Here is a 22543-nt window from a genome sequence, read left to right as displayed (position 1 = left end):
AAAATGATCAGTTAGACCCAAAAGGTCATACAAAGCTGTAACTAAAAGACTAAAGTAAAGAAATCCTCGGTGGCAGGACACTTGAACAGCCTGCAGTAGTCCAGTGTTGTGGTTTTGACTGATGAGTCATGAGGTTGTATAGCCTGTTATTCCCCAGAGATGATCATTCTTTACTACATGACTTCTGTTTGTTGTCTCACAAAAGGCTGGAAAATTGTAGATCAAGGGATAATTGATGACACAACTTATTTATCCCACCCACACACCACCAACAACTGTGTTAATTAGAGTTACATTTTGTGAATTTCTTATTTTGTTTCCTTCTTATGCGCCCTGAAGAAGCTGCAGGTTGTGACAGATTTTCCCCTCTACTCATTTAGCATGTTGGTACATCCGTGGTAACCTTGTTCTGACAAAGACAAAGCTCAGTTTTAGTCCCCTCATTAGCATTTGAAGGTGTGAATAACGAGTAACTGAGCCTCAACGCTCCACATATTCCCCCCCCCCACAGGGTGAAGACGGAGGCCCTGGATCAGCTTGTGTCCTCCTTACAAAGCAGCACGCTTCAGCAGTCTGCTCTGGTGGAAGAGAGTGGCAAACTGCTGCAACGATACCACAACTTTCAAACCAACGTGCTGCGTGGCTCCGCGGAGAAGCGGAGCTCTCTGAGCCGGGACATCGAGGAGTTTCAGTCTCTTTCCAAGTCCGCTCAATCCTGGGTTGGAGATCTGAGTCAAACTGTTGACTCTCCACTTGAACTCGGTATCCAGAGTCCCGCAGAGCAGAGACTTCACCGTGCTCGAGTAAGAAAACGTTTACGAACTCCGACCGAGCTGCTCTCTGCATATCTGGCAAATCACCATGTTCTGCAACAAGTGTTCCTTTCTCTTTCTAAGAGTGTGCTCCTTAACTCTTTCTTCATTCTACAGTAACACAAAATGAATAGTACTTGAATAACAAACCATGTTTTAATAAAGTTTCATGTAGTTCCAAAATGACTAGTGTTTCCAGTGGTGTCTAATGCCATATAAGGGCGTGATCACACAGATCTGTTGTCTCTACTTGTTCTTCAATAAGGAGTGTCCATTTGTTGTTGTTGAAAATTCTTTTGGGATGGCGGATTTGTGACAGACTCTTCAGTGAGTGCAGTGTCAGGTCGCTGCGATTTCAGCGTAAAGTGTTTAATAACTAATCTTGATAATATTTCAGGCTGTGGCAAGTGCAAAGGCAGAGGGGGAGGCTCGCCTTGAGGAGCTCAGAGTTACTGGGAGTTGTCTGAGCCGCAGACTGCGTGATGGAGACGACCTGAAACGGGACATTCAGGAAACCATTGAGAAAACGGAGGAGCAGTGGAGGGACCTCCTCCAGTCAGTACAACCCGATCGCAGGTGAGTGGAGCCACCGTATGGTTTGAAGAACTGAAACTCTTAGGTTCGGAATGACTGATTTATTGGGGTCAGTTTAAAGCAGCAGTTATCAACACATGTGCCAAAAGTTGGGTGAGCCCACTATTCATTCCTTTTTGCATCCAGTGAGTTTTACTTCTGAGCGCTTACTTTCGACGGCTGCTGCTTGACACCCCAGCACTTGGTTATGCATGTGCCGAAGTGAAGTTATACCTGAACATAAAGGACATGTTGGGTCCTTGCCTATCCACTTTTCCGCCTATCCAGATTTTGAGGAGATCACATCACAAGCGTGCATCTCATCCCGTCTGCTTCCATGCCCCACACTCCCCTCCAGCTAAGATTCTTCCTTTCTGCACTTTCCCAACTCTTCCACTGGCCCTGCTTTGCCTGAGAGACTGCTCTTGCACATCTAGCTGCTCTCGCACGTCTCTGAGTTTGCCTGGAAGGCCTGACGTCTCTATACTACCTGCTGTCTCAACCTCGGGATCTGCTCCTCATCACTAAGAGCTGCAATATACCACCTACCTAAACTTTTTAACTTGCTTCTCTCACCTCATCTATATACAACCTCGTGCTTGAGAGCACAGCCTTCACAATTGAAACACTTGTTGCCTCGTGCTGTTGTAGTGTGTTTGTCATGTCATCCATGTGTGCCACCATGGGCAGTAAGCGCCTCTCTCCCCCTGCGACCCGTGAAATTGCAGTAGTGCTGCATGATTTCTGAATGGTCTGTCGTACTGTCTTTGTTTCTCTTGGTGCTTCAGTGTTCTACAAGCTGATCCAGAGCTCACCTCCTTCTGCCTTGCCCGGAGACAGCAGGCCTGCCGCAGAGTGGAGGAGCTGCAGCACAGAGCCGCTCAGCTCCCCACTTTATTCCCCTGGCCTGGCACAGCTGAGCGCAAACAAGTCTGCCTTCTAGCCCGTCAACTGCAGGATGAGACTGAATCCCTGCAATTAACTCTTACCGGCCTGGCTGAACAGAGGAGGGAGCTGGCTGGACGAAGCAGCGACACCGTCTGGAAAGATTCCTCCTCGGCTGAGCTGGAGGCCTGCTGGTCGTCACTGAAGGCAGAGCTGAAGGTAAAACTTTTGAATCCCAAACCAGGGGTACTTGTTGCCAGGGAGTACATGGAAAGGTTGTTGAGTAGCTCAATTCATTTGAAAAAAAATCTAAATCATGATTTGAAAAAAAAAAGAAAAGAAACATATCCACATATTTGTGTTTAAGAGGAAAATACACATCCAAATAGGATCATAACTTGGTGTGATGCTGATCTTTAGTAAATGTATTGTCACAGTTACCTTTTGTTGTAACACCATAAAGTCCCATGTTGCCATTTAGATGGCATGACAACAAATGAGCAAGTTGAAATAGTTAGTTACAAATAATATGTAGTTCCAAGAATTAGCGAGAATAGAATAGTTAGCTTTAAGTAATGGATAAACAGAACCACAAAACCATCACTTTATGTAGCGTTAACATCCATTTTAAGATCAATTGAAATGAACACACATGGAGCATGACATGTTGGGTTGATGAAGCTCATCTGATCCGGTTTAGCACAAGCTCAGTAAGTCTGACATGATATATAAGCCCTCTGACTGCGGCTTGGTGTGCCTGAAATGCCCACAGGGTGTGTGTTCCCGCCTCGAGGAAGGTGTGTGTAATGAGGAACATTTTGGCCAGTTGCTGCAGGACTGCCACCATAAATTGACATTCCTGCAGGGAAGGCTGTCAGCCTGTCAAGCCCAGAAAGAAAGCTCAGCTGGACTGATCACTGATGTACCAGCTCTGGAGGTGAGGTCCATTAAGTAACCTGACCCAGCTAATCATGTGCAAGTTCTGTTACATGTTTATTTCTCATTCCTTCTGCATTAAAACCATGAAAAGGGCATTTTTAATAAAAAAACAAAAAAGAAGTCATTTCCTCACATTGAGCCACCTATATTGTACACACAACATGCTTATCTTTCACTCTCTCCACTTTTCAGGCTTTGTTGCAAGAAGTAACAGACATAGAAAGAGACCTTTTACAAATTATAACACTCAAGGACTCGATCTCAGCCAGTTCCACAGCCGAGGCCCGGGCCAGCCTCTCCCAGCAAGTCGGCAACCTCCAAGACCACAAGAGGGCACTAGATAGTAGCATCAGAGAAAATCTGGCACTGCACACGGAAAACAGCAACCAGGGAGTTCAACAGGTGAAGGACGAGGTCTCCTGTGTGCAGACAGCACTGAGAGATCTGACTCACAAACTTCTGTGCGGCAACTTTGAAGTGTTGCCTGATATCAGCCAGCTCAAACAGCAGTGGTACACAATACAGGTATTGTTAAAACATCCTATGAAATGTGACATAAAAGATGGGAGACGGTCTCATCAAAGAAGCATATATATCCCTCTCTCTCAGGATTGTGACACCAGGCTGACAGAGTTGGCTGCAAGAGTTCACGCCCTGCAGGAGGCTGGAGAGTCGAGCATCACACGAGAGACGCTTCCTGCAGGTGCCATTTTGACTGTTGATGCAGTTGCTGAAGACCTTGACAGGTACTTGACCTCGCTCCTCGTCTCAAAACAGAAAAGTCCTCAGAAAGATGAATCATCCAAATGTTTACTCACAAGATGCGTGGATGCATTTCACTTGAAGGTACCACGTGCAGTGTTTTAAAACACCGTATTAAAATGTTAAGATACCGGTATAATTACAGTAAAGGAATAACAGCAGGGTACACCTATTAGATTTCTTTACATAGACCTTTTAGACTTTTCTTTATTCCACGACGTTCATGATGGGAAAGCATCTCAAAATCAAATAGTTTTATGCCACAAATCAGGAAGGAAGTCCTCCTCCACCAAGAAAAGGGGTTGAAGGGGTGCCCTATGCATTTGAACACAACACTCATTCAGTTTTCCCAAAATGATTTTGTTCTCTCTCTCTCTCGCGCTCGTCTTCTCACTGTAGCTTCAGGTCCATTTTTCTACAAAAGAAGCAGGAGTGTGCCGAAAACACTGCTAACAGGGTGAGGCAGGTCATCGGCCAGCAGACGAAGTGGAGCCAAACAGTACAAACTGAGCCATCCTCACCCAGCCAGGTAAAACACACCAGTGTGCCCATACATGTGTCTGTTCAGCCACTTATCAAAACCCAGAATATTAACAAATATGGCACATTTATATAACAAGCTAGATCCAAAAAGAAATACAATAAAAACAACGTGTTCGTGACTCAGCAGACCTTGATGTCATCTGTTGTTGTTAAGTTTAAGACAGTGAGTACTTTGTTTGGTACTTTGTATTAATAGCAAGGCTGATCTTTTGCTGTGTCTTCTTCTACCCAGCTGGACTTTTTTCGTCTTAAAATGCGACAGGACCATCCTCTACTCTTAAATAATACCACGAGGGGAATACCCTCTCTTCTGTGTGGTACATGGTGAACATAAATAGATGTTGTGGTTACTAAACATCATAAACATGTTGTGTTTACCATCTGCTACCAAAAACTGTGAAAGCTGAACTCCAACTGTGTTCTTCTTCTTGGCGATGGTCTTAGTTTGTTAATGTACAGGAATCATATCGATCTCTATGAAATGGTATGATAACCATGTGTTAATGGAAAAATGCAAAATAATGGACCTTTTCAGCTTGTATACCGACGGAAACCTGAGAACGGCCGTGTTTGCAATTTATTTATTTTTAACGACGTTTCGAGATTATTTCAAGCCACAACAGAAATAGGGCCCTTCGTCTTGTTCTTACTTAGATCAGTGATCTTATATATATATATATATATATATATATATCTGTTTGTGCTCTCACAGGCGGCTCTCGATGAGGGTTTGTGGCTTCAACAAGCTCTTCATGGAGTGCTCTCAGAACAAGATTTTCTTCTAAACTGTCTCGGAACACAAGCGACAAAGAAACTGAAGAAGTGCGCTTCAGATGCCCTCGATGAAAGCACACCTGCACTTGAAACCTTATCTAAATGCCTGGTGAGTTTCTCCTCAGTCACAGAATAGTATCAGCCGATGTAATAATGGCGATAATAAGGATTTTGTGGTTAATGTTTTTGTTCAATTTAATAGGTTTCACATGTCAGCCAGGGTCACTGCGAGGTGGAACGGGACAAAGAATTGTCGGGCAGAGTTGTTGAAGAAACTTTTGGAAGTGAAAGTGATGCATCATATTTAGCTTCATCTGATGAAACTGCGGCCATGTGTCCTCCTGCTTCTCCTTCCCCTTCTGCAACAGACAGCAAGAAACAGTCTGAAAGTCATCAGAATGACAACAAAATTAAGACCACCAAAGAAGATGCCTTTGCCCCTAATCAATGCCCATGTGCTGAGGTCCCAGATGGTTTCAAATCAGAAACCCAACAAGAATCAAAATTGAACACTGATAGCAATCCTTTAAGCAGTGGGCACAGTTCACTTACTGGACCTTTAATGCCAGACCCGTTCACTACTCTCACCAAGAGTTTAATAGCTCGGCAAGAGACCACTGAACCATTCCAGGAAGACGCTAGCTCAATCCAGGACTCAGAGTTGTCAGCTATGGAAACAGACAATGGCAAAGAAATCAATTCGACACGCTGTGTCACATCCCTGGTCGGATCCCCAGCGACAAAGCCAGACAACTTCCCCCCTTCTGCCCCTGAACATGTGTCCGAACATCCAGCAGCACAATCAGAAACATTGAAGGCAGTTGCAGATGCTCAAGATCGAGAGAGAGACTCTGAAGACATCAGCGTAACTCCAAAGAAAGTGTTTTCAATCGCGTTGGACACGGAGCCACAGAACACGCAGAGCAATGGAAATGTTGGTGGGGACTCACTCAGGCGTTCTCAGGGAGCAGAGCTGTGCGATGCAAAGCTCACGGACGTTTCAAGTTTAGGGTTTCCTCAGAAGAAATCTGGACTCTTCACAACATTAATCACTACCGAATCAGACAAACCAGACTTGAAAAGCCTTCATCTAGCAGCACAATCAGATACATTTAAGGCAGTTACTGAGAAACGCTGTGAGGATGTCGGTGTAAGCCCTGATAAAGTGTTTACTATAGTGTTGGATGTGGAGCTGCCGGAGTTCCTGCCACAGGACAGAGTTGGAACCAGCCGTCCAGATGTGCTCAGACGTTCTCAGGGAGCTGAGCTTTGTGACGCAAAGCTCACAGACGTTTCAAGCATAGGATCTCCCGAGAAGAAAGCTGGACACTTTAAAACATTAATCAGTCCTGGATCAGATCAAACAGACTTGAAAATCCATTATTTAAAGAGCCTTGCAATAAGTGAGTCTCAAGTGGCAGACTCGCAGCCAGAAAACCCCTTGGCATTAGTTAGCACAGAATTGGAGAAGGTAAAATCAAGTGCCAGCTTATCATGCAAAGAAAACTCAGAAACCCATGAATTGATGCACAATGAGGTGCTGAATTCCTCCAAATCATGTGGCAGTGTTGCTGAATGTCAGCTCACTCGCGCGCATGTAGCAGAAGCAACGCATCCGGATGTCGAACAAGAGGAGACGACAGACTTCTGTCAAACTGAAGAGCAAAGAAGGAGCTCGGTCACGTGCGCTGTGGAGGGGGAGGCCTTAACTGACCCGCAAATCCCTGCTGGTGACAATAAACGGCTGACTGTTGCGGACGCTGCACAGAGCACAGGTACAGAACATGTTCAGATGGCGGAGGGGGGAAACACAGTAGAAGCAAGTGACCTTGAGCGGCCGGAGTCTAAACTTAAAAAAGTGCCAGAAAGACGAGCCAAAGCCGCGCCGCTAATTCAAGGAAGTGGATGGAAGGTCCCTGCATCGCTGGAGGACACAGAGGTGACACAGGGACAGGTAGATGTCATATTCAAACTATACTCAGTGGATTTTCACTGTTCTTCCCTGAATTTTATTTTGTATTTTGGGGGACATTTTAGCCTACAGTAGTAGTAGTAGTACAAAGTGGAGGGCAGCGAGAGAGAGTGGGAGGATACGCCACAAAGGTCCCAGCTAAACTCAAACAGGGGGCATTGTAGACCCCTAGACCGCCAGGACATCCCATAAAAGAGATCCTGATATAGTTTCAAATCAAAATAAGCTTAGAAAATCATTAGAGCAACAAACTCTTAAAAAAAAAAAATGTTTGAACCTGTTGGATGGATATGAGCAGTGGGGGATGGTTTGTCACCCCTGCTTGCAGAAGGCCCAGACATCTCTGCTAAATCCACAGTCCCTACTTTCCTTAATAACACTCATCACACAGGTTCTTCTTTGACATTTACAAACCATTCTTCTTTCCCTTCCTTACCTTCATTGTGAGAGAGGGTGTGTGTGCTCAGTGAAAGGTATTTCTGTGTGTCATTTTATCCTAAATTCGATCCTAAATTTAGCTGAAACTTATTTGCTTTTAGTATATTTATTCCTCCCACCATTTGGCATTTGAATGTCTTAACATTTGCCAAAGTCTACTCGTGCAGTTCTGGCATTCATCTTTTTGAGGACCATTGTTGATCCAGTGGAAAGAAATGTATTTTTCTCATGACAAATGGATGAAATCCATATATTTTGTTTATTGCACAGCATGAATTATAAACTGCATATCACAAAGCAAAATGATGCGATGCAGTACGCAACAAAAGGCAAAACTGCATGTTAAACAGTGAAAACAAGCCTAACTAATATACTCCAGCCATAGACCCTCAGTCACTTCAAGGAAAATCTCCCAAAAAAACATGGAAAAGTACACCAGTTCATAAAGGATTCCCCCATCAGCTCATTTCTTATCTGCAGTGGACAGATAAAACATAAGGAAAGCAAATTATTAGATTAGAAATATGGGTCTACAGACAGCTAGGCCTGCACTGACATCCAGAAAAAGAAAGAAAGTACCTAAGTTCTCTGCCAGGAAATAAAAGAAAGCATGAGACAGTTGCGTGAACGAGAAGAAAGAAATGTACATTACTACTTCACTGCTGTTAATGCTCGTCATTTTTGTCCCCTGCAAATTCGGTAACTGTCAACACCTGCAGAGCCGGTACCATTCCTTGCCAACACCTCAGTGTTTTTCTTTGGCGTTTACGTCATCAGAGGACTCAAACCAGGCTTAATGCTGACGCTTGCACTGCCTGCCGCGTTACAAAGTCGACTTTTGCCAGTGTGTTCTCAAGTAGAGCTCTTCGGTTGTGCGAGATGTGTTTTGATCGTACAAGCCGCAGTCCTCCAGAGGAATTGAGGAATTTCTCACTAAGACAACCTGTCATTATTGTAGGTGATAACAGCGCACCTTCTCTCTGCGAACAGCTGACATTTGTTTCTAAGGACGGATGCTTAGTGTCCCAAAATGTTCCTCCAAATACCAAAATATTTGTGTGTAAGAAACCATTAACCGGCTTCCTGACACTCATTTGACTGCTAATTAGATGTATTAAAGGGTGTGTGCGTAAACAACAGTTCCAACAATACAGTCTACTTTTTAGATTTACTACTTTTAGATACGCTTTAGATTTAACCAGAAATATTAAAGTACCCTAATATAGTGTTCAGAAAAGCCTACAGTGGATCCAACCTGGGAAGAAGTATTCATATAAAGCATTATTAAGGAACGCTTCTTTCAGGCTGGAGTTGAAAGTATTTTAGGCTTTAAGTGTTACCGTCATTATCTTCCACTTGAATTTGTTACGTTGGTCACATGCACCTAAATGTTGTGACTTGACTTGCCGTATGTTTTCAAATCCTCTTTCCGCTCTACCTGCTGCGCCCTGCTCCAAGACACACCTTGTCAAGTCCAAAATATTTCAAAAGGCACCTCCCCTGTTTGTGATCTAGTAACCTAGCAGTCCATGTCATGTTTTTGTGTTTGCCCTGTCTAACCAAGTTATAACAGATCAGTTATTTCTTAAAAGAAGCAAGGGAGGCAGTATTTTGTAGATGAATGGAGTCCTTCTCCCTCAGGCCAGACTGCTCCCTACTTAGGCACATTCTTGTGTTGTACTGTACTGACTCGCCAGGCCACCGTCAACATAGTAATATTTGCCACTGTGGAACAGGGAAAGAACAGGAAGCTATGTTATTATCTGTGGACAAACACAGGGAAGAAGGAGGCTCAAATGTGACACCACCCCTGTCTGGTGCGTATGTAGCCACAGATCCAAGAAAGCATGGAGCCTGAGAGGACAGCGCCGGGTTTGGCAGCTGATCTGCGGTCCGGGCAGACGGCAGGTGGATCTCCAGAGTCCTACAAACGCAAGTTCGCCATGCAGGATATTTTGTCTGACATCCAGAGCTTGGTGGAAAAAAGTAACATAATAAACGTGAGTATCAACTGGTTTTGGTGCACTTCTCTGAGTTCGATCTACTGCAGGCTTGCTATGTTGCAAAACACGTTGCTGTGGATTAATAAACTGATTTGTAAAAGTCTGAACTGTGTGTGAACAAAGGGTTCAATTCTGAACTGATTGGAGGAATTAAAGTAAAAAAAATAACAGAGGCTGGTCATTCACTGTTGTGGCCCTGATGTGTTTTCTGTAGCTGCACACAGTATGTTTAATAGACAGATTTTAGCATTTGGGTTTTATGATTTTAAGTATAACTGCATTGCTCAAAGTGTCCAAAAAGGGCAAGAGGTCAATTATAGATGCATTAAACAGGGAACAGATAGCAGTGTTTTGATTGATGCTTGTGTATTCCCCTGATGCTGCCGACAGGATGGTCCACAGGAAGCGTCTAAGAGATACAAAGATTTCCTGCAGGGTCATTAGTGGGTCTAATTACTGACAGTACAGTCTGTGACTGGCACTGCCACAGTTTGATGTGATGTGGGGTTTAATTTTGGAAAGACTATTCATCATCTAGACATGTATAGACTTGAAAAAACTAAAAGATGCAGAACAGAGCAAACTTAACTTGTCAGAAAGGGAGCCCTCATTTCCGGAGCCCTTGATCATCATTTTGTAATAAACAAGTAATTTTAAGCCTGCAATTAGGCTAATATTTTCAAGTTTGTGGACAGGAAGACAGCAAACTTTGAACGTTGCTTTTGTTTTTTGCCATGTTATTCTGCTTGCTTTTCCATTTTTCCATTATTGTCATTTTTCAAGCAATTATACCAAACATTCCCTAGGTCCAGCTTCTCAAATGTGAGGATCTAACTGTTTTTCTTTGTCTTATGTGATAGTAAATTGATCATTTTTGGGTGTTGGGCTGTTGGTCAGACGAAACAAGCTATGCGAGGACATCATCTTGGAAATTGTAACAGGCATTTTTCACTATTTTCTGACACTTTCTAGACCATGTTTATGTTATGTTATAGCGGACACCACATGTTGATTTGAATTGGTACCTGAAGTCCTCTCCTGGTGAACCAGAGATTCGATTGATTCGAACTGTCCAAAAAGTTCTGGCATGTCGCTATCAACCAGCACAACTCGATATCACTGCAATGGTCAAACAACTGCAGGAGGCAGAGGTGTGTACATCTGTTTGCCCCTTTTACTTTCTTATGCCAAATGTAAGAGGACCTTTTTTTCTAAATGAAGTAAAATATAAACCTATGTCTTTAACATGGCATCTATCATCACAAAAATCAAAAATGTAAAAAAAAAAAAAAAAAATGTCCGTTCTGTCTACTGTAGGACTACAGGCGCTGTGTGCAGGAGCAAGTGGTTACTATGAAAAACATGAGTGCTGCCAGGATTTGTGACCCAGATGCCTCAAAAAGTGCTGAAGGACAGTGGAATGCTGTACTACTGGACGCCTCTGCCACAGTGCAGGTCAAGGCAGCACAGCTGGATCAGGTCAAACAGTATCACAAGCAGATGAGGATCACCAGAGCTTTCCTGGAGGTTCTAGCTGCTGAGAAGGACAAAATGAGCTTGTGAGTAATCCTTTAATTTGAAAGTAAGCTTTTACTCTAGTTATCATCATTTGAACTTTTTGTTTGTGTACCTGACACACTATGCACTCATGTTCTTCTTTTGTGGATTTCGTCAGAAATACTTTGGGAAGCAGCGCCCTTCAAGCTGACAAACTCCACGCCCTGCTGCAGACCATGGTGCTGAAAAAAGTCATGATGGAAGAGCTCCTCCGGTTAAGTAGCCAATTGTCGGTCCACTTGAGCGACGCTGAAAGTTCAGGTGCTCTTCTTGCCCAGCTTGGAGATGTCCAGGAGGAATGGAGGCTTTTAGAGGGAAGTATCAAAAGAGCTCTGCAGCACGCCTCAAGCTCCACCTCTCAATCCTCTCTTCTACTAAAGGAGGCTGAACAGCTTAAAGCCAAGCTTGAAGCTCTTCAGACATCCAACTCTCAAAGCCAAGACAACAGAAGCGCCTTAGAATTTGTTTGTCTGTCCACTGACCTAAAACTGTACAACCAGCTTTATCTGCTCTTACAATCCCAGTCAGATGCTCTTGTCCATTTCTCTCTGGGTCAGAAAGAGAAGGATGAAATCAAATGTAGTCTTCAGGAACTCAGGTCCTTGCTAAATGTCACCAAGAGCAATCTTGACGCTTCCCCATACAGCAGTGGCGACATTTCTTCAGCTAAGATCAACAAGCAATTGCAAGACTTGATCATGTGGGCCAAGCAGGCAGAAAACCACATATCTATTGTGAAAAAGTTAGCTCTTTTTCCAGAGGAGGCTCGTATTCAGATTGTTGAGATGAAGAAATTTCAGACTGATATTTGGTATAGAAGGTCCAAGATGCAAGTAGAAGTGGAGCAGATGAAAGATGTAGCCTCTGATATGGAAAAGGAGGAAAGTGACCAAGTATTGAAGACAGTAGAAGACCTGTATGAAGCCATTGCTGACAGCTTGGATCATGTTCTTGGCACCATGAAAAATAATCTCATGGTGAGGGAGAAACTGTTATGCCAGCTTGCTAGCATGGATGCCTGGCTAGCAGAAACGCATGCTAAAAGAGGCCCCTGCGCCCATGTTGACAATGTTTCAAGAGCTGACATCAGAAAGCTGGAGAGCGAGCTGAAAAGTCACAAGTTAGCCACAGTGGAGATAGAGAGCCAACTAAAGCTGGTGGAATCAATGGCAGAAGGTTGTAGGGAAATAGCCGCAGGGTTGAGTCCAGGAGAGAGCCGCTACCTTGTCAACAGACTGTCGGGCCTTTGGACAGAATTAGATGGATTGCTAGCTCATGAGAAAGCAACCAGCTGGGAATTAGAGGAGCTGATTCATGAGCAAACCTCCTCCGACAAAGAGTTGTCGACCATCCAGGCTAGTTTACAGCAGATTTCTACTGATTTGGAGCAGCAGAGATTCCCTTTAACACAGGAAACCCTTTCAACAATTGCACAGTTGAAGCACATGCTAATGGAGCATCGGTGTCAAGTTCAAGAACTTCAGCACTGCCAGGAGGCCAAGCGAAGCACCCTGCTATGCACCATTGGCGACCTACAAGACAAATGCAAAGCACTTAGTATTAATGTCTTTGAGCAAGACAAATATCTTCACCTGAGGAGGCAAATGGAGGAATCTAGGGACATTGCCAAAGAGCAAATCCAGCGTGCCAAAGATAAAACGATCAGTCTGGGTGAGAGGTTCAGACTATGCCAAACACTCTTGGTTGAACTTCCTTTGGTGAAGACACAGTGTCAAGAGGCAGCAGACCAATTGGAGACCATAGCTCAGGAGATGTACCCATCTGAGCTTAATTCAGAGCGGCAGAAGATTCAGAGCACTGTGGAAACTTTAGTCTCCCAAGAGTATTCTGTCACAGATGATATCAAAAACCTAGAGGCCAAGCTTCTGCTCGGTCTGTGTTTTTCCTCTGAGCTTCCTGCCTTAATGGAGCTTTTCCAAAGAACAAGAGTGGAGCTGGAGGGAGCCGAAGCAGTAAATCCGGACGAAAAGGCCATAGATATTGCACTGCGAAGGTATTGGGTTATTTGGAGAAATATGGAGTCTGGCATGAGGGTGTTTGAAGGGCTCGGACGGAAAGAAAAAAAGAACCTGAAGAACTACGAGGAACTGTCCTCTCTTAGGGATGCAACCATGCAAGAGTGCCATTTACAAATGGTAAGCTTAAATGTTCAAGGTTAATCCAGCCTTTTTTCAACTTTGCGATTCATACTTTTGTGTGTTTCTCTAAACTGTGCTTGATCATGTAACGTGTATCCAACAGGAAAGTTTATCCCAGGCTAGAGAATCCTTAAAAGACTACCAGTGGGCTGCTCAGGGAGCAATAGGCTTCCTTCATAATGCTGAAGCCACCTTCTTATCAGCTCCTGGAGGGTTTTTGGACTGTACTGAGGAACAAAGACAGACTCAACAGGCTCTAGAAGTTCTGGAAGATGGATTTCAGGTTCACATCTGCCATCTCGCAGAACTGGTGCCCCAACAACCCTCCCTGTCCCGCCCAAAGACTGAGCAGCTCCACATCAGCATCCTCAGTCAGTTGTTGGTGGGGCGAGCCATACTAGAGGCCCAAGCCCAGCTCAGACTGGAGACCTTGCAGAGGTACTGACTGTTCTTACCTCATTGAAGCGTTTCTATTTTGTGCTTTTCTTGTTCCTAACTTTAACAAAGTAAAAGCACCTAAAATACAAATTTCTCACAGGTGTGAAATAAGACAACAAAGCCACAGAAAGTGTCATGAAGACATACGTCAGCGTCTTTCAAGGCTTGAAGCCAAGCTTTCAGAATGTGCTGCAGAACAAGTGACGTCATACGACAAATGTGTTGCCCAACAGAAAAGAGCTGCGGTAGGTTTGATGCAGCATTATTTTGCTGGTAATTAGAAAATGTTTCAACACACATTTGTCCACACACACTGGATCTACTTGAACCTTGCATGTCATAGATTTGACTATTTACAATTTACAATTTAGTCACGCTAACGGCATGGCTCTATGGATGGAAATGTTAGTTGGTTGATCTGTCGGTCAAGCCACCACTTTGGTCCAGACTGAACTGAATTAGATGGATTTCTATTCCATTCTTTACAAATGTTCTTTATATATATATATATATATATATACACTTTAATTTGAGCTTCATTTCATCTCTTCATAAAGCTTCTGATGGAAGATCTTCGCAGCCTCGCTGGTAAGATAGAAGAACTGAGAGCTGGATGTCCGATGCAGGGCTGTGGGGTTGGAAAGGACGGTGAGCTGGGCGCCCTCTGGAGGCGTTGGGTGTCATTACGACGTGGTGTCGGCCTCCTGATGGCACACACAGAGCGGAGAGGAGAGGAATGGAAGGACATCACTACAAGTGTGAGTTTTACCAAGAACAAATCCTTTCACTTTAGCTTTTGTATCTAAACATGACTTCATGTACAGTAACATGCATAACTTAATGCAAACAAATAACTAAATGCAAAATGAAATATGAAACTGTTTCTTTCTGTATGTTTTCTGTATTGTTATATTTTATGGCTGCCAAATGTATGTGAGGTTACAGAACTGAAGGATTAATGCTTTGTCAATAACAGAGGAAATTCTATTTTCTTCAGATGGAGCAGTGCTGCAGCTTTTTGGCTAGTATTCAGGCTGACATTCCCGACTCCTCCACTGTGATTTTCACCCAAGCCGAACCCCAGGAGCTTCTGGCTCAGGCTGAGATGCACCAGGCTGGGCTGGAGCAGGAGCAGCAGGCCTTAGCCTCCCTGGAGCATCGACTGGAGCACGCCCTGAGCTTATCTAGTTCCCAGGATCCCGTCAGCCCTGGACCAGTTGCCAAAACACTACTGAAGATCCAAGAGAATGTCAGGAGGTGGGGTGTGTTTAATATACATGTGGAAAGTGATTACTCATTAATGTCAGAGATGCTGAAAAGATGCTGTTTTCCCCAGCTTGAAAGAGAGAAACCTGCTGGTGGTAGCTGCAGCCCAGGCAGAGGAGAAAGAGAGACAGCAAGTCCAAGAGGAGATAGCAGAGGTGGAGCAACATATGTTGGCCATTCTTCCCTCGCTGGACACTTGTTCAAATCCATGCAAACAACAGGTCAGGCACCTTGTTGATCGTTTACAGTGCATTGAAGTGACATTTAGAAAAGCAAAACATATGACATTTCATATGTGAGTAAATGACAGACAAAAACTGACTGTTTTTCAATCAATTTTACTTACTGAACTGTTTAGGTTTGGTCGTTTCCTCAATGATGGAAAACTTTAAAGTTATAATAAGGTATAACGTGCTTAGAAGCCCTTCACAAAGCCAGTGTTTTTGTCATTTGCAGTGACAGACCACATGTAACTTCAGTGTAAAAACTTAGTCAGCGTTGGTCTAAACTGTCTTATATGTGAGAAATCAGCTGTACGGTAAATGGTTTACTGCCAGTCATCCTTTTCTTTTAAAGAAAACCTTTAACTGGAAAATAAGTTAAACAAATTTGGAAAGAAGGGCTTTAGTGCTAAACTTCTGACCCCTTCCCGCAGTCTCCCTATCTTTCGTATTTCCTGTCCTCACGATTTCTTTCTTGTGCATTTCCACACTGACAGGAGCTCAGTGAGGATTTGTCCTCCCAGAAGGCCAAACTAAAGAGTATCATTGATGGTGTGCAGAGCCGGTGTGCTGAGGTACCAGCTGATATCAGCAGAAGGTTACGAGAAGTTCAGCTGTCTCTACAACGAGAAGAGGAGAAGGTAACTGCAAACAGGAATCAAATCCATCCTTGAACATCCTCGAATATCTCCAAGCAAAACCTTTCATGTTTTTCTCTATGTGTGTGTGTGTGTGTGTGTGTGTGTGTGTGTGTGTTGTCATTCTGCAGCTCATGGACAAGAACAACCCCGTTCGGAAGCTGGCTAGTCAAGTGGTGGAGTTGGCTTCTGGCCTGGAGAAAGTGAAAGTGTTACTGGAGCAAAGGAGTCCAACAGTCAATGAAGCGCAAAATTTACTCAAAGTGTGTATATTTCTTGGTTTATGTTTGCTTGTGTGTCTGCATGTGCATGTCACGTAAACCTGCTGATATGCACGAGTTGAAGGTTTGAACATATCCATATTCTTCTTTAATGTGTTATAAATTTAAAAAGAATTTAATGAAATAATACATAATAAGTAAAAGCTGCCAGCCACCAATGTATGTATATTATAAGAAGAAGGGTGGCTAACTGACCATAAACTACAGTGTAGCAAGCTAGCGTAAAGGGCAACAGACAGCAGATTATCTGGGTGTATGCTTTCACTAATCAAAGCTATAACTGCGGTAGTACATCAGTTTTATCACACTGCAAAACTCTTAACAGTAGTTCATCTATCAGAAACTATCAAATCGAGAGGCACAGTGGCGTGCTGCTCACATTAAGTCACTGCTGTCATAACTTGACAACTTGTCCCCATGAATTGCGTCTCCTGGATCGGAGAGCTGGACCGGGATGGGCACAGCCTCTCGGCATCTCGGGCCAATCTCGCATTCCTACTTGGTCCACATACCAAACGCTAAAAGATACATGGGACGGGCGCCGGCTGCGGTTGCAACAACAGATTATCAGCGTGTAAATAAATCACTTTCCAGTAAAAAGACACCTCAACCACGTCTGCTCACTTCTGACAAAACCACTATGACAAATCAGCCGAAACAGCCACTGTTTCCTAAGAGCTGATGACAATCCAGGATTGCATCATCACTTCAAAGCCCCTCATACTTTACATTGTTTGTTCTCCAGCATGTGTGGGATGAGCTGGATGCATGGCATAGCCGCTTGATGCTCCTGGAGAGCGAGGTGCAGGATCTTGCGGAGGAGCATCCAGATCAAGCCCACCTACTCATGGAACAACTCACCCAACCACTGCAGTTCTACCAGAACGCAGCGCAGATGGCCGAGCAGCGCACCGCCTTCCTCAGCAAGGTCGGGCATGTGTTGTTTACACTGTACTGTGTTGAATGGAATGGATCAATGGTTTGACTTATTATGCATCTTGAAAATTCACTACACCGCCAGTACAATGTGACCTCTGAAAACCTGTTCATAAAACTTCAATTTTGCTTCCTTATATTTCATATACTCCTTGTCAGATCCCTGCCTGTCTTCAGGAGTTTGGAGACATTCTTTACAGTGCCACCTGCTGGTTAGACGAGGCCCAGTCATGGCTCACTGCTCCCTGCTCGTTCACAACAGCCAGAAGCCTCCAGAATCATGCAAACTCCCTGCAGGTCAGTGATGCACAACAAAATCTGTAATGTTTTTTTCCTCTATATTCTCATATTTCGTCATGTATTTTATCCTAAATATGTCTGTTTTATATTGTGCATTTGTTATAATTGAACATCTATTTTCTGTGATGTGTTTTCATTAATACCTCCATCTTCCTGGCATTTTTGCACACCCTGTATGTGTTTTAACAGTTTATTCACTAATTTCATTCATGTACGTATTTAAACCCACATTATAATGTAATTCTTTAATGTAACCCAATATTATTTCAAACTGCACGTGCCAGGCTAAAAAAAAAACATGACTCAACACTGACCACAGTATCCACGAGCATTTTCGCATATTTCATGTTAATGATTAATTCAGTTTGAAATCCTCATCCACAGCTGGTCCTGGACGACTCTGAGAGGATCAGACGCACCCTGCAGGACTTCAGGCCAGTCCTGGATGAGATCTCTGCTGTGTGTGACATGAGCACCCAGGAGAAGAGGCTGGACCAGAATGACCAACAAGTCCACAAAATGCAACGCGAGATCCTAGAGCCGCTGGAGCGGCTCCTGCAGGCTGTCGCTGTGAGAATTTTAAAAAGAGGAACTCCACAAATTTCAAGTTTGTCGGGTTGTTAGCGACTCCAAATGGCGGTTGGAGGAAACTGCTGGAATGTTTTTTTTTGCTCCACATTTTGATTCCTCCCACTTCCTTTGTGCACGACACAATAATTTAATTCCTGACCAGATTAACTGAATATGTGGAACCTTTCAGTGCATTGGTAACATGTGAAACACTCTTGATAATAAAATGTAGGTCACTGGAAAAAGTTGCTGGCAACCTTCATTTCAGGTGGTGGAGGCAGCAGAAGTGGAACTGATGACCATGGAGAAGAGTGTCCCCAAGATCAGAGCGATTTTGTCCTCCATAGATGACTCCAACATAACGGCGACAGAGCATCTTCATAACCGACAGGTGATACAATGCATTTATAATTCTTATGTATGAATTTCATGCAATTCAATAGCGCATAGAAGAGGCAAAAAGTAGTATGATAGTAAAAATATGAAACACTAAAGAACTTTGTCTCGTGTATATGGCAGGTAGGTTGTGCATTTACTGTACATAGATGTGTATGTAGATGTAGGACTGCCTCATTAAGGACGGAAGCATGCAGTTCTTCCTTAAGAATAATATGACATCCCACAACCTCTTTCTCTATATCCAAAAAATAATGCACTGATTTGACACTTACAGTAGTGATTTTACACATGAGCATCAGTTTACTAGTCATGCAGAGACCGACTCATCCTGTGAAAACAGCTGAAAATTGTAGGAACCAGCATTTTTTGGAGTTTGACCGTGCAGGATTTCTCTGCCTCAGCTGCACCAGTTTTGACTTAATTCACATTATCAAAGTTATTCATAAGACAAAAACAATGTATTACAAATTACAGTTCAACCAGCTTTTCTGTTTCCACCCGAAGGTGATCCTGGCCAACATGCAGTCGATGCGGAGGACATTGGAGGAGATGGAGAGATGCGAAGGAGAGCTTCACCTCCCACAGGGAGCAGAGGAGAGCCTGCTGGTCTTCCCCAGAGCCAGGGTGCTCCTGCAGCTGCTCGAGGAGCTGGAACAACTCACCCAGCAACAAGCCACGCTGCTGGAGGTACAGCATGAATTGCCACTTCACACATATAAAGAATGATTGATTTGATCTGTTACTGTAGAAGAGTAGAGAGTTTGGACGAAAGCTCTGGCTCAGAGCCCAGAGGCTCAAACAAACACAATATTCTGCAGTACAACCTTGTTTTTCAGCAACCTTTGTCACTTTTTACATTCTCTCTCTGTGTTTCTCTTTGACTAACATAGAACAAGATTAGGGAGGAGGATCTTGGCATCACCGCAGTCTCTGATACCCCTGAAGAAATACAGCAGCTGTACAGATCTCCACAAAGACGCTTAGTCCAGGTAAAAATAATCACAGTCATAATGAGGTAGAATTCATCATCGGCTAAAACAACAAGACTAGTGTTTCAATTAAACCAATTAAACATGTCCTCTTAAATATTTTTATGCGACAATTTGTCCACCACTTTTTAATTCAACTGATTTGGGGAAATAAAAGTAGCCAAGTCACCAAGATTCCCACTGAATTTGAACTTGGATAAGGAACTTCAAGCTAAATTGGTGAATTCTTCAAGGAAAGAATCTGGAATTGGTTGAACCTGCCTGTTTACAGTTAAGTCTACAAAAAACAAAACACTAAAACTACTAAAACACACAACGTCCATTCTACGGGGCTGTGAGGCAGGCTCAAGCAAAATCCTTGAAACTATTTATTATTAGTATTATTAATACAATTATACTAATTAAACTATTACTGTATATACGCAATGACTGGCAAACTGCATATTGTATGTTTTGCATGCTGTTAAGAAAACGTGTTGTTTCCTGGGTAAGAAGATAAGTGATTTATTTATTTGTTTGTTTGTTAATTATGAATCTTCTCCAAAAAATGAACAATCCTTTTAAGCAAATACGGGTTCACTAAATTAACATGCATTCCTTTATTAGACCCCATTAGTCGAGCCTTTTTCTTGTCATACAGTAGTTTTGAGCAGTGAAATGACTTCATAAAAAGCACTTCAAGTCACATTTGTCAGGTTCCACATAAAAAGAAAAGATGAGAGATGGTAAATAAATGAGTGGATGAGTGCTAATGGAGTCAAGGTGGTAAGCATCCTGAAAGTAGTCATTAGAAAGACAGCTATTTGTTCTATTTTCCCTGTAAATCACAGTTTTGATCATATCATTCACCCTTATCACTAAAAGCAGGAGGCTTTTGAGTCTAATTCAGAGGAAGAGGAGGATGAGGAGAACGCGAGTTGTCACTCGTCGTCCTCTGACACACTAACATGCAGTATTCCAGAGGTAAATCTGAACAATACCTACAGCTCAGGGGAGCACGCTTCTGGGTACCTCCTTTTAATTTGGGTTTCATTCCACAATGTCACACTCAACAGTGTAAAAACTGCTGTAATTAAACGTCTACTATTAAAAATCGCTGAATTGAACGTGTTCAAATCCTCACAAAGAGATGCATTAAGGCAAGGAATTTCGAAAATACACGTGTTATGGAATGAAACTCAAGATTTCTTGGGCTCTTTTCTCCTCACATTTTTCCTCCATTATTTCTATTTTGATTCACTTCACAATTTTCAACATTGATTCCTTTTTTTTCCCGTGGTGTGGGGGACTTCAGCTGATTTTTGCATGTTTTATATGAAGCTGTATCAGGCAGGCTGAATCCACTCTGGCACTGTCAGAAGCAGCTGCTTGAAATATGTTGCCCCTCTGAAACCTGTCCTTTCACACACACACAGTGGGAATGGCATGGATATGTGTGTATGTGTGTGTGTGCATTTGCATATTTATACGATTCATGTGTTAGGACCCAGAGGAGACACTCAACGCTTCAGATGTGCAAAGTGAGGATACTGCTGAAATTAAGCCACTACCAGAAGTTAAGGTATATTATATTTTTCATTTCATAGATTGTTTGATGAGCACTTTAGAGATTTAGCACATTTGTTTTGAATCCTTAACTTCTGGGGTTTTTTTGCTATGTTTTTAAAAAGTCTCTCTTATTCGTGTTTTTATTTCCTCGGGGCTAAAATACACGTCTATTCAGATAAATTCATATGGCAGTAATGATGATAATGACAAATTGTGACATATTTCTTTAAATTCAAAGATGTGTCTGCCCTTGTGTTTATTCACTGACTATTACAGATTATTAATCTTGTCTTTCAGGCACCGGAGAGTTTGGCTGGTCAGTTTTCTTCTGAAGGGGGGACGAGCTCAAAAGGTGCTGAAACTGGGCTTTTATCTGTGAAGCCAGAAGAGTCTGGATCAGAAAATGTCGAAACTGGATTAATAACAATGAACTCCAAAGCTGATGTTGGCAAAGCCTTTAGCCCTGAAACTGTGACCAATCAGTCACTAATCGCTGCTGCTGCTGCTGCTGCTGCTGCTGCTGCTGCTACACCGGACCAACATGGATCACCAAAACATGAAACCCTTGTCACAGACGCTCATTCAGAGTCCCTTCAGGCTGCAGCTGCAGTGGAAGACACGAGACTGATTCCTGCAAGACCTATAACTCCATTCACTTCCAGCAGAGCATCCGATGAGTTTATGGAGGAGCGAGAAGGAGATCTGTCTTTGCCCACAGCTCCCCGTCAAGATCTGGTAAGAAAAACTGTCCAAATACAAACTTCTTTTGCAATGTAGAATATTAAGGAGTCAGTGACGTCCAGCTTTGAAAAGAGTTATTAAAGCTTTGCTGTTTACATGTTTAGTGTTAAAACACAGATTAACCCTGAACATGAATTATGTCTCATGTGTGTGTTTCTATAGAAATTGACATATAATATATGACTATATTTGTTTGCTTGCATTTCCCCTTGTTCCTCTTCAACATCCGCGATGCTCTCAATGTGTTGAAGGAGCAAAGTGAAGTCCACACCAGTCGTGGTGGTTTGGTCCAGGAGTCGTCTGAGGTGCCGATCAGGTAAAAGACAGAGTGCCAGTCATAGGAATTGATGACTAAGAGTTTTACATCTCACATGCACATACCATATAGGCTCAGGCATATTGTGTGCTCCATTTGGTCTCCAGCTTGGCTAGACATGAAGACGATGACGAGGAGCACCTGAGGTGGAGACGACTTTATGCGCAGATCTCTCAAAAACTGACCACTTTGAAAAAAGCTGAGGAGGAGCGTGAAGCCCTGATGAGCTCAGAGGATGCAGGGACCCATGAAAAGGTAGGAAAACACTGCAAACTGATAAGATTGTTTCTGATTTTAGGAGGGTTAAGGAAGGTTTGTTCTACGTTGTGTATATTTTGCTTTTTGTTGAGCGGATGAGGGGGGTGAAATTGGGAGCACAATAGATCAAAACACAATTATTTCTAAGAAGTGGATGCTAGGCTACCAGCGCCACCATCACATCTGTTTCCATGGCAATAGTGTGCTAAACCTTTGACAAGCATG

At 43.2% G+C, this 22543-nt stretch overlaps 1 protein-coding gene across 1 annotated transcript in view; it reads left to right on the top strand.

Moving 5' to 3' along the window:
• The window catches only part of syne2a (spectrin repeat containing, nuclear envelope 2a), a 77694-nt gene that overhangs the window by 20941 nt on the left and 34210 nt on the right, over positions 1–22543 (top strand). Inside the window, 31 exon segments of the mRNA XM_070925425.1 lie at positions 512–803; positions 1210–1385; positions 2375–2489; positions 3043–3207; positions 3402–3734; positions 3819–3955; positions 4371–4500; positions 5227–5397; positions 5491–7242; positions 9528–9698; positions 10697–10852; positions 11019–11260; positions 11377–13414; positions 13521–13855; positions 13956–14100; positions 14413–14613; positions 14853–15112; positions 15192–15342; positions 15840–15983; positions 16112–16243; positions 17007–17189; positions 17357–17494; positions 17882–18067; positions 18336–18458; positions 18971–19153; positions 19357–19455; positions 20323–20418; positions 20939–21016; positions 21301–21738; positions 21996–22060; positions 22168–22315. Of these exon segments, the coding sequence (XP_070781526.1) occupies positions 512–803; positions 1210–1385; positions 2375–2489; positions 3043–3207; positions 3402–3734; positions 3819–3955; positions 4371–4500; positions 5227–5397; positions 5491–7242; positions 9528–9698; positions 10697–10852; positions 11019–11260; positions 11377–13414; positions 13521–13855; positions 13956–14100; positions 14413–14613; positions 14853–15112; positions 15192–15342; positions 15840–15983; positions 16112–16243; positions 17007–17189; positions 17357–17494; positions 17882–18067; positions 18336–18458; positions 18971–19153; positions 19357–19455; positions 20323–20418; positions 20939–21016; positions 21301–21738; positions 21996–22060; positions 22168–22315 (8983 nt within the window).

Source organism: Enoplosus armatus, chromosome 19 (genome assembly GCF_043641665.1).
Source record: "Enoplosus armatus isolate fEnoArm2 chromosome 19, fEnoArm2.hap1, whole genome shotgun sequence".
Classification (NCBI taxonomy): domain Eukaryota; kingdom Metazoa; phylum Chordata; class Actinopteri; order Centrarchiformes; family Enoplosidae; genus Enoplosus; species Enoplosus armatus.
This window is presented reverse-complemented; position numbering and strand designations above follow the sequence as displayed.